The sequence below is a fragment of the Poromitra crassiceps genome (assembly GCF_964638095.1).
Source record: "Poromitra crassiceps genome assembly, chromosome: 28".
Classification (NCBI taxonomy): Eukaryota; Metazoa; Chordata; class Actinopteri; order Beryciformes; family Melamphaidae; genus Poromitra; species Poromitra crassiceps.
The window spans coordinates 11,114,272-11,140,227 of NC_139651.1; the positions used below are offsets into that span (position 1 = coordinate 11,114,272).

The 25,956-nt window shown below is 45.8% G+C and overlaps 1 protein-coding gene across 1 annotated transcript; it reads right to left on the reverse strand.

The window, feature by feature from the left end:
- Positions 1-1,750: 1,750 nt before the first annotated feature.
- Positions 1,751-25,459, reverse strand: cmtm4 (CKLF-like MARVEL transmembrane domain containing 4). The gene is made up of 4 exons (XM_083662236.1): positions 24,815-25,459; positions 14,760-14,936; positions 4,713-4,811; positions 1,751-3,186 (listed from the first exon to the last, which is right to left on the reverse strand). The coding sequence occupies exons 1-4, from the start codon at positions 24,998-25,000 to the stop codon at positions 3,013-3,015; spliced, it is 636 nt and encodes a 211-aa protein (XP_083518362.1). The 5' UTR covers positions 25,001-25,459; the 3' UTR covers positions 1,751-3,012.
- Positions 25,460-25,956: the final 497 nt, after the last annotated feature.

Genomic DNA, 25,956 nt, shown 5'->3' on the forward strand with positions numbered 1-25,956 from the left:
TTAGAACAATGTTAGAGACAAACACATTTAGTCACCATTTCTTGCTTCCTCCCATCAACACACAAGCACAGATGTGATTTTTCAAGAGTAAGCCTACAGTTTGCATGTCAACACTGGCTGAAAGGAAAAACGAGAAAGGAATGATAAGCTAGTTATGCCCTGTATTCCAAGATATGTCGTATTAACAGCTGCATTGTGGATTGATAGAGGTCTGATAGCACATAGTGTGTACTGATAATACAATGTAAATACATATAGACATTTTAAATTGAATGTAATACAGGGTGAAAGCTATGACACGGATGCTCCTTGCGCTACTGCTCCCACATTCACTTCACTCCTTTTGTTTTGTTGGATAGTTATTATTTAATATTATTATATTAAATAACTATAATATTATTATTTGAAAAATTACAGATCTCTAATCTCGATGCCAATGATTAAGAAGGCATTATGCAGTACAGCTTTCAGGTCGAGGCACCCTGTGATTTCATTTCAAATGGTCTTAAAAAGGGACAGCTCACCCTAAAATCCAAAATACATATTTTTCCTCTCACCTGTAGTGCTATTTATCCATCTATATCGTTTTGGGATAGTTGCCTGAGTTTTGGAGATATCGGCCGTAGAGATGGCTGCCTTCTCTCCAACTGCTCATAACAAGGTCTGTGGATTATCTTGAGTAACGGGGTCATGATTTCTGGAAAGAGACATTGCTGTTGAGTTTATCAAATGTATTTCTTTGGCACTTTGAGCACCACAAGCCGAGTGCCATCCAGTTCCATTGTATTGGAGAGAAGGCAGAAACTCTGTGGCCGATATCTCCAAAACTCAGGCAACCAACACAAAACGATATAGAGGGATAAATAGCACTACAGGTGAGAGGGAATATATCTATTTTTAAATACTTTAAAAATCAAAGTTGGAAGGAATTTGTCAATACCTGAGATATACTGTATAGACTAAGGGCACTGATTTTAACCAGGTCACCTGTGGATTTCATTTTTGTTTCCAAATGCACCACCTTATTGAGCTACCGCCACCATTTCCTGTCACCTGAGGCCCTGGATGGATACATGTACATACTTAACATATTGGACAATAATTATACCAATTGCCAGCAAACATCACCTGCACCTGGATGAAAGTGTTGTCCTAACTAAAGTAACAAACACCTACAAATTCAAATGTTGGAATGTGAATGTAGCCTGATATCAGACTGAATTGTCAACTCGTTAACATTCCATTCAGAAGCCAAAAGTCAACTCAGTGGACTGGAAGGTCTGGATCCAGGCACATGTGAAGGTCTGGATCCAGACACATGTGAAGGTCTGGATCCAGACACATGTGAAGGTCTGGATCCAGGCACATGTGAAGGTCTGGATCCAGACACATGTGAAGGTCTGGATCCAGACACATGTGAAGGTCTGGATCCAGACACATGTGAAGGTCTGGATCCAGACACATGTGAAGGTCTGGATCCAGGCACATGTGAAGGTCTGGATCCAGACACATGTGAAGGTCTGGATCCAGGCACATATGAAGGTCTGGATCCAGACACATGTGAAGGTCTGGATCCAGGCACATGTGAAGGTCTGGATCCAGACACATGTGAAGGTCTGGATCCAGGCACATATGAAGGTCTGGATCCAGACACATGTGAAGGTCTGGATCCAGGCACGTGGATATTTGTTGCGTTCTTGACACAAACTAGGATCAAATGGATGGAATTAAGCCGTTCATTAAGCCGGGACTTGACAGACAAAATTAGCCCGATACTCGTTACTGAACTCGTTACAGCCAAAAGTCAACTCAGTGGGAGTGGGTGGTGGGCACAAGGCAAACACAACTCAGTGGAGTGGGTGGTGGGCACAAGGCAAACACAACTCAGTGGAGTGGGTGGTGGGCACAAGGCAAACACAACTCAGTGGAGTGGGTGGTGGGCACAAGGCAAACACAACTCAGTGGAGTGGGTGGTGGGCACAAGGCAAACACAACTCAGTGGAGTGGGTGGTGGGCACAAGGCAAACACAACTCAGTGGAGTGGGTGGTGGGCACAAGGCAAAGACAATAGCAAAGTGGCAGTTACAACAGATTTTGGTCTCATACTGTAATTGTGTCCAACCTATATAGACACATTGTATTGGAAAAAGACTATTCCTCATTTGAAATATTGCAACATACTGTTGTAATAAACCCTCCCTATTGCAGTCAGACAGATTCTGTTTTTGTTATAGTTGCAGGCGGTGAAGGACTTGACAGTGGCTGAAAGTCACATGTTAAAAGGCATTTATAAAACAGGGCAAAGCCGGGGGGGCGAAAACTCCATTCGTGTCAACATGTCTCATGTTTCCATTAATATCTCACGTCAGTCCCACTCATGTGTCATAGCCAAAGGCGGATGTCAGTAGCCAAAGGCTGATGTCAGTAGCCAAGACAGCAAGGCCATATAGATCCACTGGGAGCGAGTCCTATACTGCAGGTTCAGCTGCTGGTCCAGCGTGGTCACATTTCTCTTCACATACATACGAACATCTTGTGATAGTTGACCTTCTGATGACTGTGCTCGATTCACAGTTAAAAAACATACAACTTTCTAAAAAAAAAAAAAATCAACAAAAGTCCACACCTACTTCAGACCAGGAGTCGATGCACAGTTCTACTGGACGACGGCCTTTCTTTGGCTCCCTATGGAAGCCGTCCTTCTCACTGGTTTAGTCAAAGTTTTGTCGAATAAAATAAAGTGTTTCAGGGGACAAATCCTCGATCTCGACGTGACACAATTCAAACTGCAAACTGCAAAGTCATAGTTGCACATTTTGTGCCTGTGAAATAAAGATGTGTTCAGCGACTGGACAGGCCCGGAAGGACAGGCCAGTCGAAGGCTAAGTGTTACGATGAGAGAGAAGTCAAAGGGGTACGATCATTTGGAAGGCAGAGTAGCGCCCCTCTCAGGTGGTTACCGGTAGTGTGTCTTCTTCGCCCACTCGGTCGGTCTCGATTGTCGAGTCCTCCTCACGCCAGCTCGGGTCGCGCCTCCACTTCTCCGCGGGACGCCGTGCGCGCTCGCATGTACTCGCTGGTCTGCGCCGCCCCCTGAGCGCCGCCGCCGCCGCTGCCGCGCCTCCACCGCCGCACGGCCAGGAAGCTGTTCAGGCCGAACACGGCCGTCACCAGGAAGCCAAACACCTGCATTCACACGTACAGGAGTACATTAAAATGTGCACATGTTAGCCATAGAGACGTAGTATTCACCTTATTATTTGCCCATATAAAAGGACGCTTCCGCATGACGTCATTTTGTAATCGTCTTTCCGTTTTAGAGCCGGAAGTAGATTACTCCTACCTTTATCCTTTTGAGACTTGCCAAAAAGCTGTTTTCAAGCAGAAAAAAAAAAAACTTTTGAAAGTTTTTATATTTTTCCGGGTGAGAACGTAACATTCCAAATATGTTACCAGTTTATCAGAATAACGCCTATTTGGAAATATTTAACGAGCAGCGAGGACCGGGAGCGCCGACTGTGCTGACACCGGTCGGACATAGCTACAGTATCTGTCAAACCCTACTGTAGGCTACTGGCAGTGAGAAAACACTGTCGACGTGCTTTTGTAACTAACGTTAAATGCCGACCGGGTACAGCCATCGGCTCCTCGCAGCAGTAACGCTATGAACATGTCACTGAAGTTGGCCGCAGTGTAGCTTCTGAATGTTGCCAAATTTCATTCATTATTATAGTGAGGTTTTGTTTTGAAATTGGCCGCCAACTAGCGCTGAACCGGAAGAACAAATACAATTGCGTCTAACGCAGAAGAGAGAAAAAGTGGGCGTGGTGAATAAGGCGAATAGGATGTATTGTGATGTGTGTCTCTAGTATATGATGCTATGTAAAGCCCGTTGAGATGATTGTGATAAAGGTCTACATAAATAAACACATCTAGACTAGAATATGTCTCAGACACTAGAATGTGAGCACAATGTGAACATAAAAAAACATTTTCAAATACAATTTTTTTTATAACATCAATAATTTGCACATGATTTGGAATTGCATGCTTCCTTATTGTGAAACAAAATTAAAAACGCAGATCTGTGTGTTCATTTGTACTTAAATAACCCACAACACATACTACCACACACACACACACACACACACACACACACACACACACACACACACACACACACACACACACACACACACACACACACACACACACACGTCAGGTTTAATTTGGCAGCGTTCCCCTGACTCGCCAAAGAAAGCATGTGATCCGAGGCTGATAAATCTGAACAATTGGGCCAATGTTCCACAGGGGGCAGCAGCGGGCCGAATCATAATGACCAACCATTCTTCAACTGAACCCTCTGCTCACCCTAGTCTCACGTGGTCAGACCCAACGTCGTACGTCAGCAGGCTTCCTTGTTTTGCTCAGTCAGGAGTACAAAAAAAAACTTTAATTGGCGATTTTTTTCCATTTGTTGTCTGCGCAGCCCCACCACACAACAGCTTTTAGCTATGTTTAATTCAAGGACACCGACGCTGGTGTATGGAAGTGAATGGAGCGCTTTCCCCCTGTGATGGGCGTTGCCTATTTAATCTCTATGTATGTTTTCATAGAACACCAACGGTGAAATAGGTAGGAAGGAAAGACTGACTGTAGGGGGCGCTGTAAGGAGCTGAGACAGAAGGGAGGGCTTAGTTCTGGCTACTCACCACTGCTGCGAGCTCTGCTCCTGTGTTGTGGTTGATACAGGCCAACACCAGAGACGACAAGAAGAAGAAGAAGGTGCTGGCAGCAGTGTTAACCAGGTCCTACAAGAACACACACACACACACACACACACACACACACACAATGACATTAGAGTCTGTTATGTTCTGAGGCAGTTGACATTTTTCAAACCTGTCCTGTATTAACCTAACAATCAGGCATGGGCAGTTAGCCAGCCGCTTCTTTTCACCTGACAGGGGAAGCTTCACCAGTAGGACATAGCACGTGGGAGGATCACGCTATTCCAACGAGTTCCCCTCCCTCTGAACAGGCGCCCCTAACAACCAGAGGAGGCACCACTTCAGCGACCAGGATATTGCATGTTGTTGGTGAGGGGTTCCTATATGAAGGAAACCCCCGGGAGGCACATGGGGAGAACATGCAAACAGAAAGGCCCTTTTGACGACCCCACCCGGGCGGTGGGCACTCGAGGACATGCGGACGGGCACGCACTCCTTCGGCGCTCACAGCGTCCCAGGTGGGAATCGAACCCAGGACCTTCTAGCTGTGAGGCGACAGCGCTACCACTGCGCCACCGTGCCCCCCTAATTAATTTAATAGTTGACTGACAATGAATCGGTTAATTCACTCACTCCCACAGTGTTTCACTCTCTCACTCCCCCAGTGTTTCACTCTCTCACTCCCCCCAGTGTTTCTGTTTCACTCTCTCACTCCCCCAGTGTTTCACTCTCTCACTCCCACAGTGTTTCACTCTCTCACTCCCCCCAGTGTTTCACTCTCTCACTCCCCCAGTGTTTCACTCTCTCACTCCCCCAGTGTTTCACTCTCTCACTCCCCCAGTGTTTCACTCTCTCACTCCCCCAGTGTTTCACTCTCTCACTCCCCCAGTGTTTCACTCTCTCACTCCCCCAGTGTTTCACTCTCTCACTCGCCCCAATGTTTCACTCTCTCACTCCCCCAGTGTTTCACTCTCTCACTCGCCCCAATGTTTCACTCTCTCACTCCCCCAGTGTTTCACTCTCTCACTCCCCCAGTGTTTCACTCTCTCACTCCCCCAGTGTTTCACTCTCTCACTCCCCCAGTGTTTCACTCTCTCACTCACCCAGTGTTTCACTCTCTCACTCCCACAGTGTTTCACTCTCTCACTCCCCCCAGTGTTTCACTCTCTCACTCCCCCAGTGTTTCACTCTCTCACTCCCACAGTGTTTCACTCTCTCACTCCCACAGTGTTTCACTCTCTCACTCCCCCAGTGTTTCACTCTCTCACTCCCCCCAGTGTTTCTGTTTCACTCTCTCACTCCCCCAGTGTTTCACTCTCTCACTCCCACAGTGTTTCACTCTCTCACTCCCCCCAGTGTTTCACTCTCTCACTCCCCCAGTGTTTCACTCTCTCACTCCCCCAGTGTTTCACTCTCTCACTCCCCCAGTGTTTCACTCTCTCACTCCCCCAGTGTTTCACTCTCTCACTCCCCCAGTGTTTCACTCTCTCACTCCCCCAGTGTTTCACTCTCTCACTCGCCCCAATGTTTCACTCTCTCACTCCCCCAGTGTTTCACTCTCTCACTCCCCCAGTGTTTCACTCTCTCACTCCCACAGTGTTTCACTCTCTCACTCCCCCAGTGTTTCACTCTCTCACTCCCCCAGTGTTTCACTCTCTCACTCGCCCCAATGTTTCACTCTCTCACTCCCCCAGTGTTTCACTCTCTCACTCCCCCAGTGTTTCACTCTCTCACTCCTCCAGTGTTTCACTCTCTCACTCACCACAATGTTTCACTCTCTCACTCCCCCAGTGTTTCACTCTCTCACTCCCCCAGTGTTTCACTCTCTCACTCCCCCCAGTGTTTCACTCTCTCACTCACCCAGTGTTTCACTCTCTCACTCCCCCAGTGTTTCACTCTCTCACTCCCCCAGTGTTTCACTCTCTCACTCGCCCCAATGTTTCACTCTCTCACTCCCCCAGTGTTTCACTCTCTCACTCCCCCAGTGTTTCACTCTCTCACTCCTCCAGTGTTTCACTCTCTCACTCGCCCCAATGTTTCACTCTCTCACTCCCCCAGTGTTTCACTCTCTCACTCACCCAGTGTTTCACTCTCTCACTCCCCCAGTGTTTCACTCTCTCACTCCCCCAGTGTTTCACTCTCTCACTCACCCAGTGTTTCACTCTCTCACTCCCCCAGTGTTTCACTCTCTCACTCCCCCAGTGTTTCACTCTCTCACTCCCCCAGTGTTTCACTCTCTCACTCCCACAGTGTTTCACTCTCTCACTCCCCCAGTGTTTCACTCTCTCACTCCCCCAGTGTTTCACTCTCTCACTCCCCCAGTGTTTCACTCTCTCACTCCCCCAGTGTTTCACTCTCTCACTCCCCCAGTGTTTCACTCTCTCACTCCCCCAGTGTTTCACTCTCTCACTCGCCCCAATGTTTCACTCTCTCACTCCCCCAGTGTTTCACTCTCTCACTCCCCCAGTGTTTCACTCTCTCACTCCCCCAGTGTTTCACTCTCTCACTCCCCCAGTGTTTCACTCTCTCACTCACCCAGTGTTTCACTCTCTCACTCCCCCAGTGTTTCACTCTCTCACTCCCCCAGTGTTTCACTCTCTCACTCGCCCCAATGTTTCACTCTCTCACTCCCCCAGTGTTTCACTCTCTCACTCCCCCAGTGTTTCACTCTCTCACTCCTCCAGTGTTTCACTCTCTCACTCACCACAATGTTTCACTCTCTCACTCCCCCAGTGTTTCACTCTCTCACTCCCCCAGTGTTTCACTCTCTCACTCCCCTCCAGTGTTTCACTCTCTCACTCCCCCAGTGTTTCACTCTCTCACTCCCCCCAGTGTTTCACTCTCTCACTCCCCCAGTGTTTCACTCTCTCACTCCCCCCAGTGTTTCACTCTCTCACTCCCCCAGTGTTTCACTCTCTCACTCCCCCAGTGTTTCACTCTCTCACTCCCCCAGTGTTTCACTCTCTCACTCCCCCCAGTGTTTCACTCTCTCACTCCCCCAGTGTTTCACTCTCTCACTCCCCCAGTGTTTCACTCTCTCACTCCCCCAGTGTTTCACTCTCTCACTCCCCCAGTGTTTCACTCTCACTCCCCCAGTGTTTCACTCTCTCACTCCCCCAGTGTTTCACTCTCTCACTCACCCAGTGTTTCACTCTCTCACTCCCCCAGTGTTTCACTCTCTCACTCCCCCAGTGTTTCACTCTCTCACTCGCCCCAATGTTTCACTCTCTCACTCCCCCAGTGTTTCACTCTCTCACTCCCCCAGTGTGTCACTCTCTCACTCCCCCAGTGTTTCACTCTCTCACTCCCCCCAGTGTTTCACTCTCTCACTCCCCCAGTGTTTCACTCTCTCACTCCCCCCAGTGTTTCACTCTCTCACTCCCCCAGTGTTTCACTCTCTCACTCCCCCCAGTGTTTCACTCTCTCACTCCCCCAGTGTTTCACTCTCTCACTCACCCAGTGTTTCACTCTCTCACTCCCCCAGTGTTTCACTCTCTCACTCCCCCAGTGTTTCACTCTCTCACTCGCCCCAATGTTTCACTCTCTCACTCCCCCAGTGTTTCACTCTCTCACTCCCCCAGTGTTTCACTCTCTCACTCCTCCAGTGTTTCACTCTCTCACTCACCGCAATGTTTCACTCTCTCACTCCCCCAGTGTTTAACTGTGCCTGAGTTTCAAACTGCTCACTTCAAAGCTGCTTACTACCGCCTCATATTACACACAAACACACAGAATCCCTCCAGCAACTCACTAAAACCACTGCCTTTTTACACGTGGTTTTATAGAGAGGGAGAGAGAGAGAGGGAGAGGGAGAGAGAGAGAGGGAGAGAGAGGGAGAGAGAGAGAGAGAGGGAGAGAGAGGGAGAGAGAGGGAGAGACAGAGAGAGAGAGACGGAGAGAGAGAGAGAGGGAGAGAGAGAGAGAGAGAGAGGGAGAGACGGAGAGAGAGAGAGGGAGAGGATCCTACTCTTTGATGTTTTGCACCTCTTTACGGCTTCACTCGTTACTCCTGTTTTCTGACGCAAGCCGTGCTCCGGGCACAGGAGGTCACATGACCAGAAGCTCAGCGTGCTCGGGGGCGCGGCCCTCGTGAGCCGATGCCTGATTCTAATCATCACATGACACTCATACCATGGCCATGTCACAAACGTAGAAACACAACAAAAGACTGGGGCTTAATCAGTACTGTATCAGGCTACTATGTAAACATAACATCTCTGACAAACTGGTACCACACACACACACACACACACACACACACACACACACACACACACACACACACACACACACACATTTCTATTTTGCCCAGCTGGTTTAACAGGAAACTCATCCGGTTCCATCCTCTCCAAATGGAATCCCCCTTTGTATGCAGGGAGTTCCCTATTCTTCCCTCTGGTGTTGGCTCTAGGTTACCTACATCTACAGCGAGAAGTAGCTGATGCCTGATATAGGTTACCTACATCTACAGCGAGAAGTAGCTGATGCCTGATATAGGTTACCTACATCTACAACGAGAAGTAGCTGATGCCTGATATAGGTTACCTACATCTACAACGAGAAGTAGCTGATGCCTGATATAGGTTACCTACATCTACAACGAGAAGTAGCTGATGCCTGATATAGGTTACCTACATCTACAACGAGAAGTAGCTGATGCCTGATATAGGTTACCTACATCTACAACGAGAAGTAGCCGATGCCTGATATAGGTTACCTACATCTACAACGAGAAGTAGCCGATGCCTGATACAGGTTACCTACATCTACAACGAGAAGTAGCCGATGCCTGATATAGGTTACCTACATCTACAACGAGAAGTAGCTGATGCCTGATATAGGTTACCTACATCTACAACGAGAAGTAGCTGATGCCTGATATAGGTTACCTACATCTACAACGAGAAGTAGCTGATGCCTGATATAGGTTACCTACATCTACAACGAGAAGTAGCTGATGCCTGATATAGGTTACCTACATCTACAACGAGAAGTAGCCGATGCCTGATATAGGTTACCTACATCTACAACGAGAAGTAGCTGATGCCTGATATAGGTTACCTACATCTACAACGAGAAGTAGCTGATGCCTGATACAGGTTACCTACATCTACAACGAGAAGTAGCTGATGCCTGATATAGGTTACCTACATCTACAACGAGAAGTAGCTGATGCCTGATATAGGTTACCTACATCTACAACGAGAAGTAGCTGATGCCTGATATAGGTTACCTACATCTACAGCGAGAAGTAGCTGATGCCTGATATAGGTTACCTACATCTACAGCGAGAAGTAGCTGATGCCTGATATAGGTTACCTACATCTACAATGAGAAGTAGCTGATGCCTGATATAGGTTACCTACATCTACAACGAGAAGTAGCTGATGCCTGATATAGGTTACCTACATCTACAACGAGAAGTAGCTGATGCCTGATATAGGTTACCTACATCTACAACGAGAAGTAGCTGATGCCTGATATAGGTTACCTACATCTACAACGAGAAGTAGCCGATGCCTGATATAGGTTACCTACATCTACAACGAGAAGTAGCCGATGCCTGATATAGGTTACCTACATCTACAACGAGAAGTAGCCGATGCCTGATACAGGTTACCTACATCTACAACGAGAAGTAGCCGATGCCTGATATAGGTTACCTACATCTACAACGAGAAGTAGCCGATGCCTGATATAGGTTACCTACATCTACAGCGAGAAGTAGCCGATGCCTGGTATAGGTTACCTACATCTACAACGAGAAGTAGCTGATGCCTGATCTAGATTACCTACATCTACAACGAGAAGTAGCCGATGCCTGATATAGATTACCTACATCTACAACGAGAGGTAGCTGATGCCTGATCTAGATTACCTACATCTACGTTTGTTGTTGTTTGTGATGGACTTGACTGCAAATCCAATTTGCCCTCTGGGATTAGAGTAAAGGCTGAACTGAACTGGAGTGTCCTTGTAAAATCCCCCTAGATCCCCATCAATTCTGTCCCTCCAGTTAATATCCAGCCTCTCTCTGCGAGTCAGTCCCACATTCCACAGCCTAGCCAGCACTCTGTAAAACTTTAAATCTCACACACACACACACACACACACACACACACACACACACACACACACACACACACACACACACACACACACACACACACACACACACACACACACACGCGTATATTATCTGAAGTGTGAGGTACAGTTAGTTAACACTCCACAAAATGCTGACTCATGGTGAGATTCCCAGGGGCCCGATGTGATTGGAGCAGCTTTGAAGTTGAGATAGACGCACAAACACACCATGGGGTAGCAGCCATGGATGTATTAAAAGAACTGGATAGGGGACGAGTCACTCAGAGCCGTATAATAGAAGAGTTCCGACATCTCCATTCACTCCAATGGACCAGTTTTTTTCCAGGAAGTAGAAAGTGGAACTCTTGAGTAAAAAAAAGCATCACTGTCGAGTTGCAGCAAAATAGACCCCTCCCACCCATGGATTGTATTATAAGAAGGAAATACACCCGTATACAGCTCTTAGTGGCTTCTGAAGAAAAAATGACCCCATAAAAAAATATTTGATAATTAAAAGAGTTGTTTTATACTTTGAGTGACACCCGGAAAAAATTCCACTGGGTTTAACAGCTGCCGGGATCCCCATGCAAGTGGATGGGAATTTTCCTTTCTGGGCTGCATGGCGTCACGTGACTTGCAATACAGAGCTTCGCCACCATGTTCAAATGGCTTCACAGCCCAGCGCTATTCCTGGGGGCTTGGTAGCAGCCTACACTGTGCAGTGCAACCAAGCATGCTAGACTTGTTAGTGATACACTGTGCAGTGCAACCAAGCTTGCTAGGCTCGTTAGTGCTGCAGCATGGAGTCAGGAGAGAGGAAGGTATCTGCAGAGCAACACCGTCTTTCTTTCTCTTCACAAAACTTTATTATTACAAAAAAAGATGACAATAGGCTGCTTCTTCTTCGGTGGTGTTTTATGGCTGTTGGCATGCAGCTGGACTGCATTCATCACATTAAAGGAGAATTTCGGTTTTTTTGAACCTGGACCCATCTCCTGGCAATAATTGTGATTTGGCCACTCACCCAGCAATGTCCGCGGCGTTTCTGGCCGTCCTAGCGTTGTTTTGAGATCAATAGCATCCAAGTCAGTCAAAATGGAGCTGATTTGGGGGCAAGTGTGAGCCTGTCTTTCCTGCATCTAAATAGCTATTTTTATTCCCGTTTTCGCCACATATCGTAATAATGTGATCCCTAAACATCCACCAGAGTGATATTTCGCCCCAGGCCATTTCCTGGACTCTCACAGGGATCAAATTACCTCAAACGTGATCTCGGTCACCAAGTCTCGTGAAGTCCCGCGATACTTTCCTGCCGGCTGGCCAACTACAGGTACACGCTTTGCGGTGGTGGTTTTAGCGTAACCTATGTGGGGTTTGGCGTAACCTATGTGGGATTCGAAATAACGAAGGTTATGCCAAACCCCACATACTGTAGGTTACGCTAAAACCACCATCGCAAAGCGTCCTACCTGTAGTTGGCCAGCCGGCAGGAAAGTATCGCGGGACTTCACGAGAGTTGGTGACCGAGATCACGTTTGAGGTAATTTGATCCCTGTGAGAGTCCAGGAAATGGCCTGGGGCGAAATATCACTCTGGTGGATGTTGAGGGATCACATTATTACGGATTGTGGCGAAAACGGGAATAAAAATAGCTATTTAGATGCAGGAAAGACAGGCTCACACTTGGCCCCAAATCAGCTCCATTTTACAACTGACTTGGTCTCAAAACAACGCTAGGACGGCCAGAAACGCCACGGACATCGCTGGGTGAGTGGCCAAATCATAATTATTGCCAGGAGATGGGTCCAGGTTAAAAAAAAAACGAAATTCTCCTTTAACATATTCATAGCTGCTTCTCTTACCAGAATATTTGACTATTCTTTTACTTTATTCTCTTCAAGTGCACCTTTTGGATTGTACATTTCTATTTCAGTCAGGACCTTCTAATGAGTGTGTATATTGTATATATTGGACTGCACTGTCTTTTTGTAATTTTATCTTTTATTATATATTTATTATATATGATATGTCTTCTGACTATTGATGTGACTGTTACACTACATACTTAGACTAAGTCAACTTCCTCATATGTAATGTGATAACAGTGATTCTCATTCTCATGTATTTATGTATGTATGTTAAGAAGACTTAACAGGACATTGCAATTGCTCGAATGACATCACTGATGATCACTCACCATTAAAGTTTATATTTTATTTAACATTCATATTGCAGTCAATGTGAACAGCTGGGGTTTCAATATACACAATACAACCGTAACATGTTAAGCCCCTCCCCTCTGTGACCTCACCCTATATTCATATATTGGGCCGCTGAATGCTCATGCATCAGCTGTTCACATTGACTGCAACATGAATACAGTCATGATGACGTTGCATATCTGCTCGCAGCTTTTTGCAATTTTTATTTTATTTTTTTTACAAAACATGACGAATGATTCAATGTCTGTGTTCATAACAGCATGTTCCCGGCCAGCAGGGCCAGCACACCACGGAGCCAAACCTCAGCTCACCACAACGTCTAACTGCCTTCAAGTACAACCTCTTCTGTAGAGCCTCACATTCAATCTGACTTCAATTCATACACACACACGCACGCGCACGCATGCACACGCGCACACACACACACACACACACACACACACACGCGCGCACACACAGACACACACATACATATTTCTTTAGCCATGATCACACACACTATTACACACCTGAGTGGAAAAATAATGAGCTAGTGAGCGAGCAGAGATGAGAGAGGCCAGTGGGGCCTCAGGGGAGAGGAAACGCTGGCTGCTCCAGCGTCTCAGAAGAAGAAGAATGCTGAACTAACCAGGAGGATTTTACATTACAAAGAATGTCTTGGTCACAGGTAGCTGGTAAATGATCGTAAATCAGCGCTACTGCATCAAAAAAAAATGAAGACTTGGAATACATACAGGCTCTGTCCAAGACAATAAAAACCTTTCATTTGGGTGAATTCTCCATAAACTAGAAGCCAAGAGCACACCCTCTCTTCATGTTTGAGGTGAAATACGCAGTACCAAGGATAGCATGAAGCAATCTGATAGCTATGGTTGGATTTGGACCTCCGACTGCACAGCCACTGCTTCACCAGGGTAGAGAAGCTGTGTGGCCTCTGGAAATACAGTTAGATCTGCTGCTCCACTCCCCTCTGCAACACCAATGTGTCTGTATGAAGGAACATCTCACATCTCCACCTATCTGCTCTGCTGGAGGACAGCTGACATTTACATTTTCGTAAAATGCTTATAAAAATAGTTTTACTTCATCAAACCAAACGGTTCAGCTATATTTAGAATCGGGAGAGGCCATAGAACATTTCACTCGGACCAAAACTTTAAAAAAAGAACGACATGGAAAAAATATTTTCTTTAAATCAGCAATTTTGTTTGGTTTTTGTTTGGTTTAGATCCGAGTGAAACGTTATGAGGTCTCTCCTGTTTCTAAATATATCTGAACCGTTTGGTTTGAACAAGTAAAACTATTTTTATAAGCATTTTACGAAACGTCTATGGGAAAATAAATGGCGGATGAACATCTCTGGTACAGTGCTGAAGCAGGAAGTAGGCGGTCACACTTTGGCTCTCAGTAAAAGTAGTGCAAAGAGAAACAGATATGATGTTAAGACTTCTGGCATCATATTTCAATCACATTGACCCATATACCAGTGACTGGAGTGTTTCATTGTGATGTGGTTGTGAATGGTGCAGCATAGTGTTACAATACCTATAAGGCAAAACCAATTAACCAATTAACTTCTATGACACACTACTACTTGTCCTGAGAGCAGCCTCTGTGTGTGTGTGTGTGTGTGTGTGTGTGTGTGTGTGCGTGTGTATGTGCGTGCGTGCGTGTGCGCTTGTGTGTGCATGCGTGTGTGTGTGTGTGTGCGTGCACCTACCGTGAGGCTCCAGTTGACGTGGGGCACCTTGGTGTGCAGGTTGAGGCTGAAGATGAGGAGGAGCACTCCTGTCACCACGAAGGCACTGCAGCTGACAAACTCAAAGAAGTAGACCCCTCCGCACGGAGAACACATCATGATCGTCTCTATGCAGATGAACGCAATGAGCGATAGGACCTGGAGGGGGCGATAGAGAGAGAGAGAAAGGCATCAATGGTCAATGGTAGGAGTCAGAGCCGTGTATATAGAAGAGTCGCGACATCTCCATTCACTCCAACGGACCAGTTTTTTACTCTCAAGAGTTCCAGGAAGTAAGGTCCTGGATTCAGCAGCACTGTCGAGTTGCAGCAAAATGGACAGTTTGTGTTGTACTCTAAAAGTTTTTTTTTTATAATCAAATTCTACATTATCAGCTTTATTTTAGCATTCAAAAGTAGCGTGAGACCCTTTCCTGGCTGTTCATTGGCTGATGAGTCACGCATTTTGGTCCTCCACTGACGCCACTCTCTCTCTAAATTGCTCTGGTTGGAGTGAAAGACATACTGTACAGTACAGCAGTTGCAAACTAAATTTCATTTTTTAGTATCAGTGAGAGACAGGACAGCTACTAAGAACTCATAATAAAAACGACTAAATAAATGCCTGCAGGTCGCTCACTGTGATACGTCTACATGAAAGAGCGAGACTCTTTGAAGACAGTGCTTTTCATACCGCACTGTGAGTCAAGTCACTCCTCCTTTTGTTAGTGCTGACAACCCACGCTGGCCAGATGATGGACTGACTGTCCTATGAATAGAGCAGAACATCTCCTGAGTCTAGTGGAGCTCCTCTCTCTCCCGCCAACATCCATCACCAAACCACAGTATGGGAGGAATTCTGCTATTTAGGTGTTCTCCTGCCATGTAGCCCCACACAAAACCACACACAGATTACCCACTGGCTCACAGTGGTCCGAGAGAGACCCGGAGGAGACATAACAGAACCCGAGAGAATGCCACTGTGACATATTGCAGAACCTGGTGCAGCCCGATCCAGACCGGTATAAACCAGATCTGGTGGGTCTAACCAGCGTGGTGGGATAAGTTTGACATTTCGTATGAAACATTGACAGGCTGTGAACTGGCAGGTCTCCGGGTTACTTGATGATTGTGGGTCAGAGGGTGACCAAATCAAAATCCATGTCGCTTCTCTGGCTGTGAAATGTCTCATTTATATGAATGGACAAAACGGATGTCATGGTTCTGTACTTTTCTCCCTTTCCTTTTTCGTAATAATTGCGTCCATTGTGTAGAACGTAATCTATATTCACAACCAAGTCCAACTGTGTACATGGTGGTGACATGTTGGGGGGGGGGGGGAGGGGTATGTGTATGTTCTGTGATGTGTATTTTGTTGCACTATGTTTAAGGAACATTTAATAAAAAATAATAATAATCTGGTGGGGGCGGAGTCCATGTGCTTGTCCAAAGGCCACAACCACCACCAAGTGTCAAAACTAAGTGTCATGGCTGACTAATCACAGATTGTGTGAGGTTCCGCAAAAAACATTCGCCATCATGGGGGGAAAAGAATATCGCCTCTTCCCTAGCCGTGGGCTGTGCAAGCCAACCTACCCTGCTTATTAATATGCAGTGTGTAGTGAGGAACTCTCTTGTTCATGACAGACTCTTTGTCCGATCCTTCAAACCTGTGGCTTCCAAACACATCAGCTAGCAAGCAAGTCAACGCATGGACACAGCATGTTGATCAGTCGCTCGACAACTGACACACACAGACAAAGACACAAATAGAGACACTGCATGAAATAGGGCCATGCCCATCACGGGGGAAAGCGCTCCATTCACTTCCATACACCAGCGTCATTTTCCTTGAATTAAACGTAGCTAAAAGCCGTTGTGTGGTGGGGCTGCGCAGACAACAAATGTAAAAAAAAAATCGCCAGTTAAAGTTTTTTTGTACTCCCGAGCAAAACAAGGAAGCCATTGAGAATTGGCGAGAAGAAAAATGTGGACCTAGCTGTCAAGGAAGTAAGTTGGAGTGTTCATCTTCCGTATATATGATCTTTGTGTGCAACATGTGACATAGGAGAACGCCAGGATTGGGGGGGGGCAGGGGGGAGTTTTTGTTTCCCCCCGTTTTGGGCGTGGTTTCTGAATGATGACGCGCGCCGCAGTGTCTCTATGCGCACTCAAAGGAAGGCCGGCTCTCTGTTGCACACCTAAAACAGTCCAAAGTTCCATCCTGTGCAGCTGCTGCAGCTCCAGTAGAGCATGCAGCTGGATAGCAGTCTGTCTGTGACTGTAATATAAGCAAAAAGAGGGTTACACCCAGACAGACGTGGAGGGCTGCTTGGGCTGGAGGATGATGTCATGTTCGTCTCCCCCAGGTCCCTGTGCAGCAGGTGTCGGGGGTCGATAACAAAGCACCATACTGGCTCATCTTGTAAGTAATGATTTTATGGCAACCTCGACCCCTCCACAACCCGCTCATCAAGCAAGCATGAGTGCATGACTGTGCACATCTCTCACACACACACACACACACACACACACACACACACACACACACACACACACACACACACACACACACACACACACACACACGAGCCTGACCGATACTGTTTCTTTTTTAGGCCGATACCGATACCGATATTAGGGAGTTAAAAAAATTCCGATATCGATATATCGGCAGATATTCTTACATTATATGTACACATTATATTACACAATTCTTTTGCAATGATCCCTCAGATATCAAACACTTGACATGACTTGAGATATGTAACGTATAGGCAGGATAGTTTACGGCTTATCAATAAACTTTGTTGTCCAAAATGACATCAATGCAATGAAACAGTAAACCTCACTGGGAATTTAATAATGATAAATAACTAGAAATAGAAAAACACAAATAGAACAAATATCAAATATAACTTGAGTTAAGAAAAAAGATAAAATATACACAACATGCCGTCTATAATTTAAAAGATACAAAATAAAAAAAAATATCGGCAATACGATCTATCGGCCAATAATATCGGTGGACCGATATATCGATCGGGCTCTAAGGCGCGCGCGCACGCGCACACACACACACACACACACACACACACACACACACACACACACACACACACACACACACACACACACACACACACACACACACACACACACACACACACACACACCATCTAAGGGATTAAGAGCATTGTGAGTTGCCTGTAAAGGCCACTTGGAATCAGATACCCTTCCTATGCACCATCTGTTGGAAAATTAATGGCGGCCGGGGGAAAAAGCTTCACTATAGAGATAGACAGCACAATGTCATGTGCTGTCGTCAGTGTCGCGTGCTGCACTACTGTGGGACCTCCAGCACTGCTGCACTGCTGTGGGCCCTCCAGGCTGCACTGCTGTGGGCCCTCCAGCACAAAACACTACATCCGTGATACTCAACTTGCGGCCAGGGAGTCAGATGCGGCCCGCAACAGGGTGCAGAGTGGCCCCCCGAGAATTTCCTAATCATTTCACGTTAGTTTTCATTGCGAATTAGAATCTAATTCACAATAATAACTAATGTGAAATAAAGTTTGGCTGACTCCAGTTAAATTGTCAAATACCGCCGTCTGCTCGCTACCCAGGCAGTTACGTATGTATGTACTTAACCTAACTAACTTAACCTAACTAACTATCCGGTGTGCACAACATTGTCAGACTAAACTCCGGCTGACACCCCAAAAACCTACAATCCGCTACAGAAAAATGTATATTGTTTGTTTATTAACTGGCCCCCTGGCCTTCTATCATTTCACGAAAGTGGCCCCCGGGCAAAGCAAGTTGAGTATCCCTGCACTACATGCTGCACTGCTGTGGGACCTCCAGCACAAAACACTACATGTTGAACGTGCTAATTTCAATTCTGCAGCCTACAGTCACCTTTGTGATGCAGAATAGTAACCTATATGCAGGTTGTGAGTGTGTGTGTGTATATGTGTGTGTGTGTGTGTGCGCGTGTGTGTGTGTGCGTGTGTGTGTCTTTACGTCTCTCTAAAAGCTCAGAATAGATCATGTTTGGAGCAGAAGTGAACGGCAGCACATGGCGCGTCTCTCTCAGGCAGGAAGCGCTCGTTGACATTTTGCAGCATCTGGTAACTTCATTACACTAGATCCACACAGGCTGCAAAACCCTCTTTTCATAGTATTTAATTAGGCTTGTATAAACATCTTTCAATACGAGGAAATGTATAAAGAGAGAATTATTAGACTATATGAAGTTGTCAGCTGATGGGTTTCCTTTGTCGATTGTGAGTTATTGTGTATGTATGGATGTCTCATGTTACTGTAAGTATTGGTTGTTACATAACTAATTGGCAGACCATCTATTTCTATTCTTTATTCATGTTTTAAGTAAGGAAGCAAAGTCAGATTTTCTTCTCCCTGTTAGGGATGTTAATGATTAATTGACAATTGATTAATCGATCATTAAGAATTTGATGGATCAAACTATATGCTAACCGATTCATCGACAATGTAGGCTATGTGCTATTTTATCATTTTTCTTTTCTGAAATGATTTAACACAACAAGGGCAACATGTAACTTTCACTGCTCATACAGAGAAAGAAGAAAGCCAAGCTAGCAGACAGAAAGTCCAGTGTGGGAGAATTACACCCAAAAAGACAACAGTCATCATTGTAAACATTGTAATACAATGTTGAAATATCTCACGTCCACAAGCACAATGACAGCTAATGCAGGACGTTTAAGTTGGTTGATCAACTTGTTGGGTAGGCCTAAAGACAGGTAAGCAGTTTTTAATATAATTATTAATTGATTAATTGATCGTTAACCTGACCAATTAATTGATTAAAGAAATTGATCAAAATTCGCATCGCTACTCCCTGCTCTGCTCCTTTTCTGTCGTGGAATGTCTAAATTGAGTTGTGTTTTGATCGTGAACTGCATTTTTCCCCCACCTTTTCTTTTCTGGTGCTGTCCATCCCTGCGCAGACCAAATCAATAGATAGTAGAGCTGTGAATCTTCACTGGCCTCACGATTCGATTACGATTCAGAGGGCTACGATTTGATTATAAAACGATTATCGATGCATCTTAAATCGATGCATCACTTTTTTTCCCCAATACATGATTTCTTTCTTCTCACTTTCTTTTTTCTCACTGTAGCTACTTTTAAAATAAAAGTGCATTATTTGGAATTGCATTGTATTATGATCCATAATTAAAATAAACAAAGGCATGTACTTCCATTATATTTTATTTGATTATAAAAAATAAAGAAAGATTTTTTTTTAAATAATCGATTTTTGACATTTGTGAATCGATGCAGAATCGTGCACGTCCGCATCGCGATGCATCTTACAATCGATTATTTTTGACACCCGTAATAGATAGTGATCAAAATTGATCCCTTGTTAGAAGAAGCCCACTGAGAAGAAAACAACACGACAAGTTCTGCTGCTGACACAAAGGAGCTGACATGCGGCTAACCAGCAACACCCGTGTCTCTCGGGTCGGTTGGAAAACAAAGAGAATTTGCTTGGTGTCATGTCAAGCATTACAACATATCGGGTTCCAAACGGATCTACTAACTGTCGGCGTAAAAAGGGAAAAGCATGAATATCAGTTGGACTCGGTTGACCCAGTCACCACAGAAAGACAAAGGCAGGGGCTGGACACACCCCACTCAGGTTTCATCCTACAGACACTAAACTGGGGGGGTAGAACCCACTGCAGAACTAACCAGTACAGGATCAGTAGCTGCACTTATCTAACCTACCAATCCTGACAAAATTTGTCAGGTTAATGTCCTTAACCTGCATGTTAGTTGACTCACTGAATGTCTACGCCAGTGTAAATGCAGTTTGAGTGTTCTGGTGTGAAACAACTGCATGGGGGCGGGGCTAGTAGCAGTAGCAAATAGCGGCCTGGTTTCCATAGAGACACAGCTCTTCAGAGTCAACAGGGGTCAGTGCGACCTTCGGACTGCTTAGGTAACTGCCACCTTCAAGCAAGGCCTGGGTGTGGTGAGGAACACGAGGAACCCTTCCTCAGCAAAGTCATAAGGAAGTCTACCAACAAAGATCAGAGGAGGCGGGGGGCGGAGATGTTCAGCATCAATAACGTTGGATTGATAGCTGGCAAAAGTGACATAATCAAAAAAAGCCCAAGAGTTCAACCAGTATTTCATAGAGCAATACTCCTTATGTGAGCAACATAATGTGTATGGTGTTTTCTAGCCGTCGATTGCATCGATTCAATGATCAACGATCCAACTGCATTGATCCAGAGGGAAAACATTGATATTAATCGCTATGACCCAGCATCAAAGAAATAAACATTATGCTTCTATTTTTGGAATCTTATTAAAAAATAATTGATTATTTTTCATTTAAATGTCTAAGAGCTCAACAATAAAATTGTCAAATGATATTTTAGTTGCTTTTTTTTAACTGATTGTGGGCATATCGTGGGGCATATCATCTGATATCGATTGCAGCCCCCTGAATCGAATCGCATCGTATGGTGGCAGGCTTTCTGATATCGGCAAAAATCGCATCGTTGTCAAATGAATCGAGATCGGATCGCATCGTGATCAAACTTGTGATTCCCACCCCGCTAGTTGGTGCACACTGTGCACCAACTATGGTGCACTGTGCACCAACTATGGTGCACAGTGAAGCTCAAACACCCAACTGAAGGAACCAGAAGAAAAACACACGTTTGAGTTTGTCTTTAAAACTAATAACTGATGATAACACTGGACACTGGGCCCAATAACAACAGTAAAACTCATTTGCATACTAGTATTTCCTGATTGAGCAGAGACAACCGTCTTCTTCATGGACATGTGGTCTATTTACATGACATGCAGTCAGGTTTACATTGCAGTCATACTGTATCAGCTCTAGGATCTCATCGCACTGAGTCAACGGAGACGTGTGAGACGATGGAGGAAAGAGCAGTTAAAGGGCACATGAATATGAAGCTGTTATGGTTTGGCAGCAAGCCACGGCTTTAGGCCTAATCTAAGATAGTGAAAGTAAACATGGAGGACATTCAAAGGTTCTTCTGTCCTTGCAAGTGAAGTGAATGCATGAGTAGGTCAAACTGGAAAGGCAGCATCAGAGCTGAACAAACTGGAAGTAAATAGCGAGTGTAAACAGAGGATTATTAAGGGTGGAGGAAATACTGCTTCTAAAAAGTGGATGTTAATCTGGTTAATTCCTGCCTGTAGACATGTCACACACTGACCACAGATGGCTGCCTTCCCAAGTCCACAGAGGTAAATATGACAGGTGTAAGCAGCAGCACAGGCTCACTCTGTCCACTGGTCCCTCACTCTGTCTGCTGGTCCCTCACTCTGTCCACTGGTCCCTCACTCTGTCTGCTGGTCTCTCACTCTGTCCGCTGGTCCCTCACTCTGTCTGCTGGTCCCTCACTCTGTCCGCTGGTCCCTCACTCTGTCCGCTGGTCCCTCACTCTGGTCCCTCACTCTGTCCGCTGGTCCCTCACTCTGGTCCCTCACTCTGTCCGCTGGTCCCTCACTCTGTCCGCTGGTCCCTCACTCTGTCCGCTGGTCTCTCACTCTGTCCGCTGGTCCCTCACTCTGGTCCCTCACTCTGTCCGCTGGTCCCTCACTCTGTCCGCTGGTCCCTCACTCTGTCCGCTGGTCCCTCACTCTGTCCGCTGGTCCCTCACTCTGGTCCCTCACTCTGTCCGCTGGTCCCTCACTCTGTCCGCTGGTCCCTCACTCTGTCCGCTGGTCCCTCACTCTGTCCGCTGGTCCCTCACTCTGTCCACTGGTCCCTCACTCTGTCCACTGGTCCCTCATGCTGGTCCCTCACTCTGTCCGCTGGTCCCTCACTCTGTCCGCTGGTCCCTCACTCTGTCCACTGGTCCCTCACTCTGTCCGCTGGTCCCTCACTCTGTCCGCTGGTCCCTCACTCTGTCCGCTGGTCCCTCACTCTGTCCACTGGTCCCTCACGCTGGTCCCTCACTCTGCTGGCTTCAATATAGTAAACACTCGCCCTCCCATGGCTCAAAACACTCTTCAAACACTACTGTTAAAAACACACACTTGAAATTGCTGCTGTCCTCCAAACATAACTGAATATACCATCCCATCAAATTCCCTCCAATAACAACACGCTAAACAGAGTAGCACAGGAACGAGTCCGGAAGACCTGGATGTTAGCATGTTAGCACTCCTGCTTCCCTCGTCTAAAAGTCATTGGGATTTTTATGGATTTTGGTTAAATGCCTGAAATAAGGTCTGTGGTTAACAAAAGTTTATGAAACGGCAAACTTCGTGTTCAGCAAGAGAATCTACACAAATGAGGACCACTTTGATGACTTTTGAAGCCTTTCTGATTTTTTTTAAAAATCACATCTACGCTTCAAAAGTCATAAAAGTGCTCCTCATTTGTGAAGATACACCAAGCTCGCCTTTTCATAAACTTGTGTTAACCACAGACCTCATTTCAGGCATTTAACCGAAATGTCTATAGAAAAAACCTGTTGACTTTGAGACGGGGGAACCCAGAAGTGCAGGGACTTCTGGGTTGGCCTAAAAAAACACGCCATCCCTGCAGGTACTATTGGCGTAAAATACTGTAGTCCTATAAAAGAAATAAGTGTGTGTCAACAACTACCGTAGTTAAAACGGGAGTTACAGAATCTAAGATGGTCATGATAAACACCAAACACAACTGGAAGAGCAGTGAATGAGAACAGTATTTTCTAAAGCTTTTGCACTTTCGCTTTTCTTGTGCCGTCTGCAAACTTGGGAGTTAATTGTTAGTTTCCTCCGTTTGATGGTTTTTCCTGTTGTGGACACAGTGCTCCATGTGTGAGCATGCAGCCCCGTCTCTGAACCGTCTGGCAGCAGAACAAGAGAAAGGACTCAGAGTCTTGGCCTGATAGACATTTCCTCCTCTGGTGAATGATCGTAGCTTCTGGAGACCTGGCTTTGCTTTGCTGTTGTTGTCGTTTCTTCTCCCCAGCCCCAGACATCTGCTTTATAGGTGTCTCTTGGTTTAAAGCAACATCAAAATAGGTTTCCCCTCGAGTCTTCCCTATGAAAAAAAAACTGAATATACAGATGAGCAACAATCTTGAGCTCCTCAGCTGATAAACTCATTACTATAATAAATATGTTGTGATTTGACCATTTCTTTGTGGTTGCTGCCTGCCGGGCCGACAGAGGCTGGAGCAATCACTAGGTGTGGTCTTCTTGAGTAACTAAGCTGTTTGAAGTAACTTTTTGAACCATGACATTTCGCAAACATAGTATAGGACTTTATAATCACAGGAAGTTGATTACAGATCTAATACACTACAGGAATAGACCAATATACCAAGATTAATACATTAACATTGACTCACGCAGTTTCTGACAGGGGTACCTGACACACCCACTACATTTACACAAAACTACTGTCATTCTATAATAGCCTACATTTCTGAATGATAGCCTACACAAATATCAGCATCAGTGGTACAATAGGATGTAAAAAAAATACAATAACTATAACAAGGTCACTATAAACTATGGAGATTTAGACACTTGTTAGGGCCATAGGAGTTTGCATATACGGTATGCAAATGTACACGTTTTGGCAACAAGCTTTGGAAAACAGGGTTAAAACTATGCTGAAAAACTTCACCCCTACCCTGCATAGGTCACTGGCCATACATACTATTTGTTTATGGTCAAACAGAAACTCACAGTCAGAGATGTAGTGGATGGTAGACTAACCTAAACTCTACCCACATGTGTACATTATTTTTGAATGGGCTTTACCTTTTTAGGGCTGACAGAAATATTTAGGACAAATGCTTAAAGTGCTTTAAAACGGCTCTAAATTATAAGAGGATGGGGCTTTTAATGGACAAAGACTATGCATTTTTTTAAATGCCATGAGATGGTGACCACCACCACAGACTGGACGGCATAGTTCTTATACTCATCTCAATCAGCCCAAATATGAATTCACACTACATCACTGCACACAGCCACACTGAAGAAACTTACCACTTCAACCACCTTCAAAACGCCAAAGTAGGACTTGAGGTACTCCACGTCGCACCGGATCCCTCCCAGAACATTCCTCGGGTGGACGGGCTCGGTGGTCGGCTGGTACGGGCTGCTCGCCCCGGAGATCATGGAGGTGTTGGAGGCCTCGCCGTCAAAGCCCTCCGCCTCCTCGGTGGTCCTCATGATGATTTAAGGGGCAAGAAGAAGCTTGACTTTGGACCGCGGGGTTTTTGACGGGCATACAAAAGCCCCCGAACCTACACCGACACCGAGCGATCTACAAGCCAGATGATCTACTACGCCACCACCACCGCGGCGCAGGCTAAAATGTGACAGAAAGCACACGTTGTCCCATGCAGAAGACTGGAAGTGGATGGAGAAGGAAAGCAGAAACCAGACAGTCCACTTTTCACAGCAGCAGCAGCAGCCTCCCCGACGTGCGATAGCAACATAGCAGGAAAAACAGCCCAGGCGTGTTGCGTTTTTAGGTGATCTGCAACATTGTGAGCGCAGGAGGGAGCAGCGATCGCGTTTAATTTAATCCGCAGATGTGTCTTCCTGTCCTGGATCCAATGTTGATATTACTCCCAGATAGCCTCGCAACTATAGTTCCGACTCCGAGGCAGCAGGTCACTTGTTCGAGTCCCGTGCAGTGTGTCACTTTACTACGGGCGATTCTGGTTGAGTTCAGCAGCACCGGAGGGGGGGGGGGGGGGGGGGGAGAGAGAGAGAGAAAAAAAACCCGTCTAGAGGGCTGCGTGCGTCCTCTGTACGACCGATAAAGACCCACCCATCACGACCAGAAGAACCGAGAGAAACCCGTATCGTTTCCCCATTGTAAACTTAGTTAGGCTGGTCTGTTGCGTAGTACAGTATGGCATGGGGCAGTCTACACCGTTGTACTCGATCGGCTTGTCTCCGCCCCCCACAAGAAAAGCGCACATTCTTGTGTAGGGTATGCGCACGTTTTAAAGTATTCCCAAATAGCCTACAAAATGAATCCAGTCGGAACCACGCTGACATGGGCTCTGCTGGGTCTTTTTTCGACGTCTGCTGATGTGGAAAAATAGCTGGAAATTATAAATATAATTATCTCAGTATTCTAATTAAATCAGGTGGGAATAATATTACACTAATAT

Excerpts from the sequence above, each read along its gene's own strand:
- cmtm4 (XM_083662236.1), bottom strand. The coding sequence starts at position 25,000 with ATGAGGACCACCGAGGAGGCGGAGGGCTTTGACGGCGAGGCCTCCAAC. Across the intron at positions 14,937-24,814 it reads TTTTGAAGGTGGTTGAAGTG|GTCCTATCGCTCATTGCGTT; the intron begins GTAAGTTTCTTC and ends CGCCCCCTCCAG. Across the intron at positions 3,187-4,712 it reads GAGCAGAGCTCGCAGCAGTG|GTGTTTGGCTTCCTGGTGAC; the intron begins GTGAGTAGCCAG and ends GTGTGAATGCAG.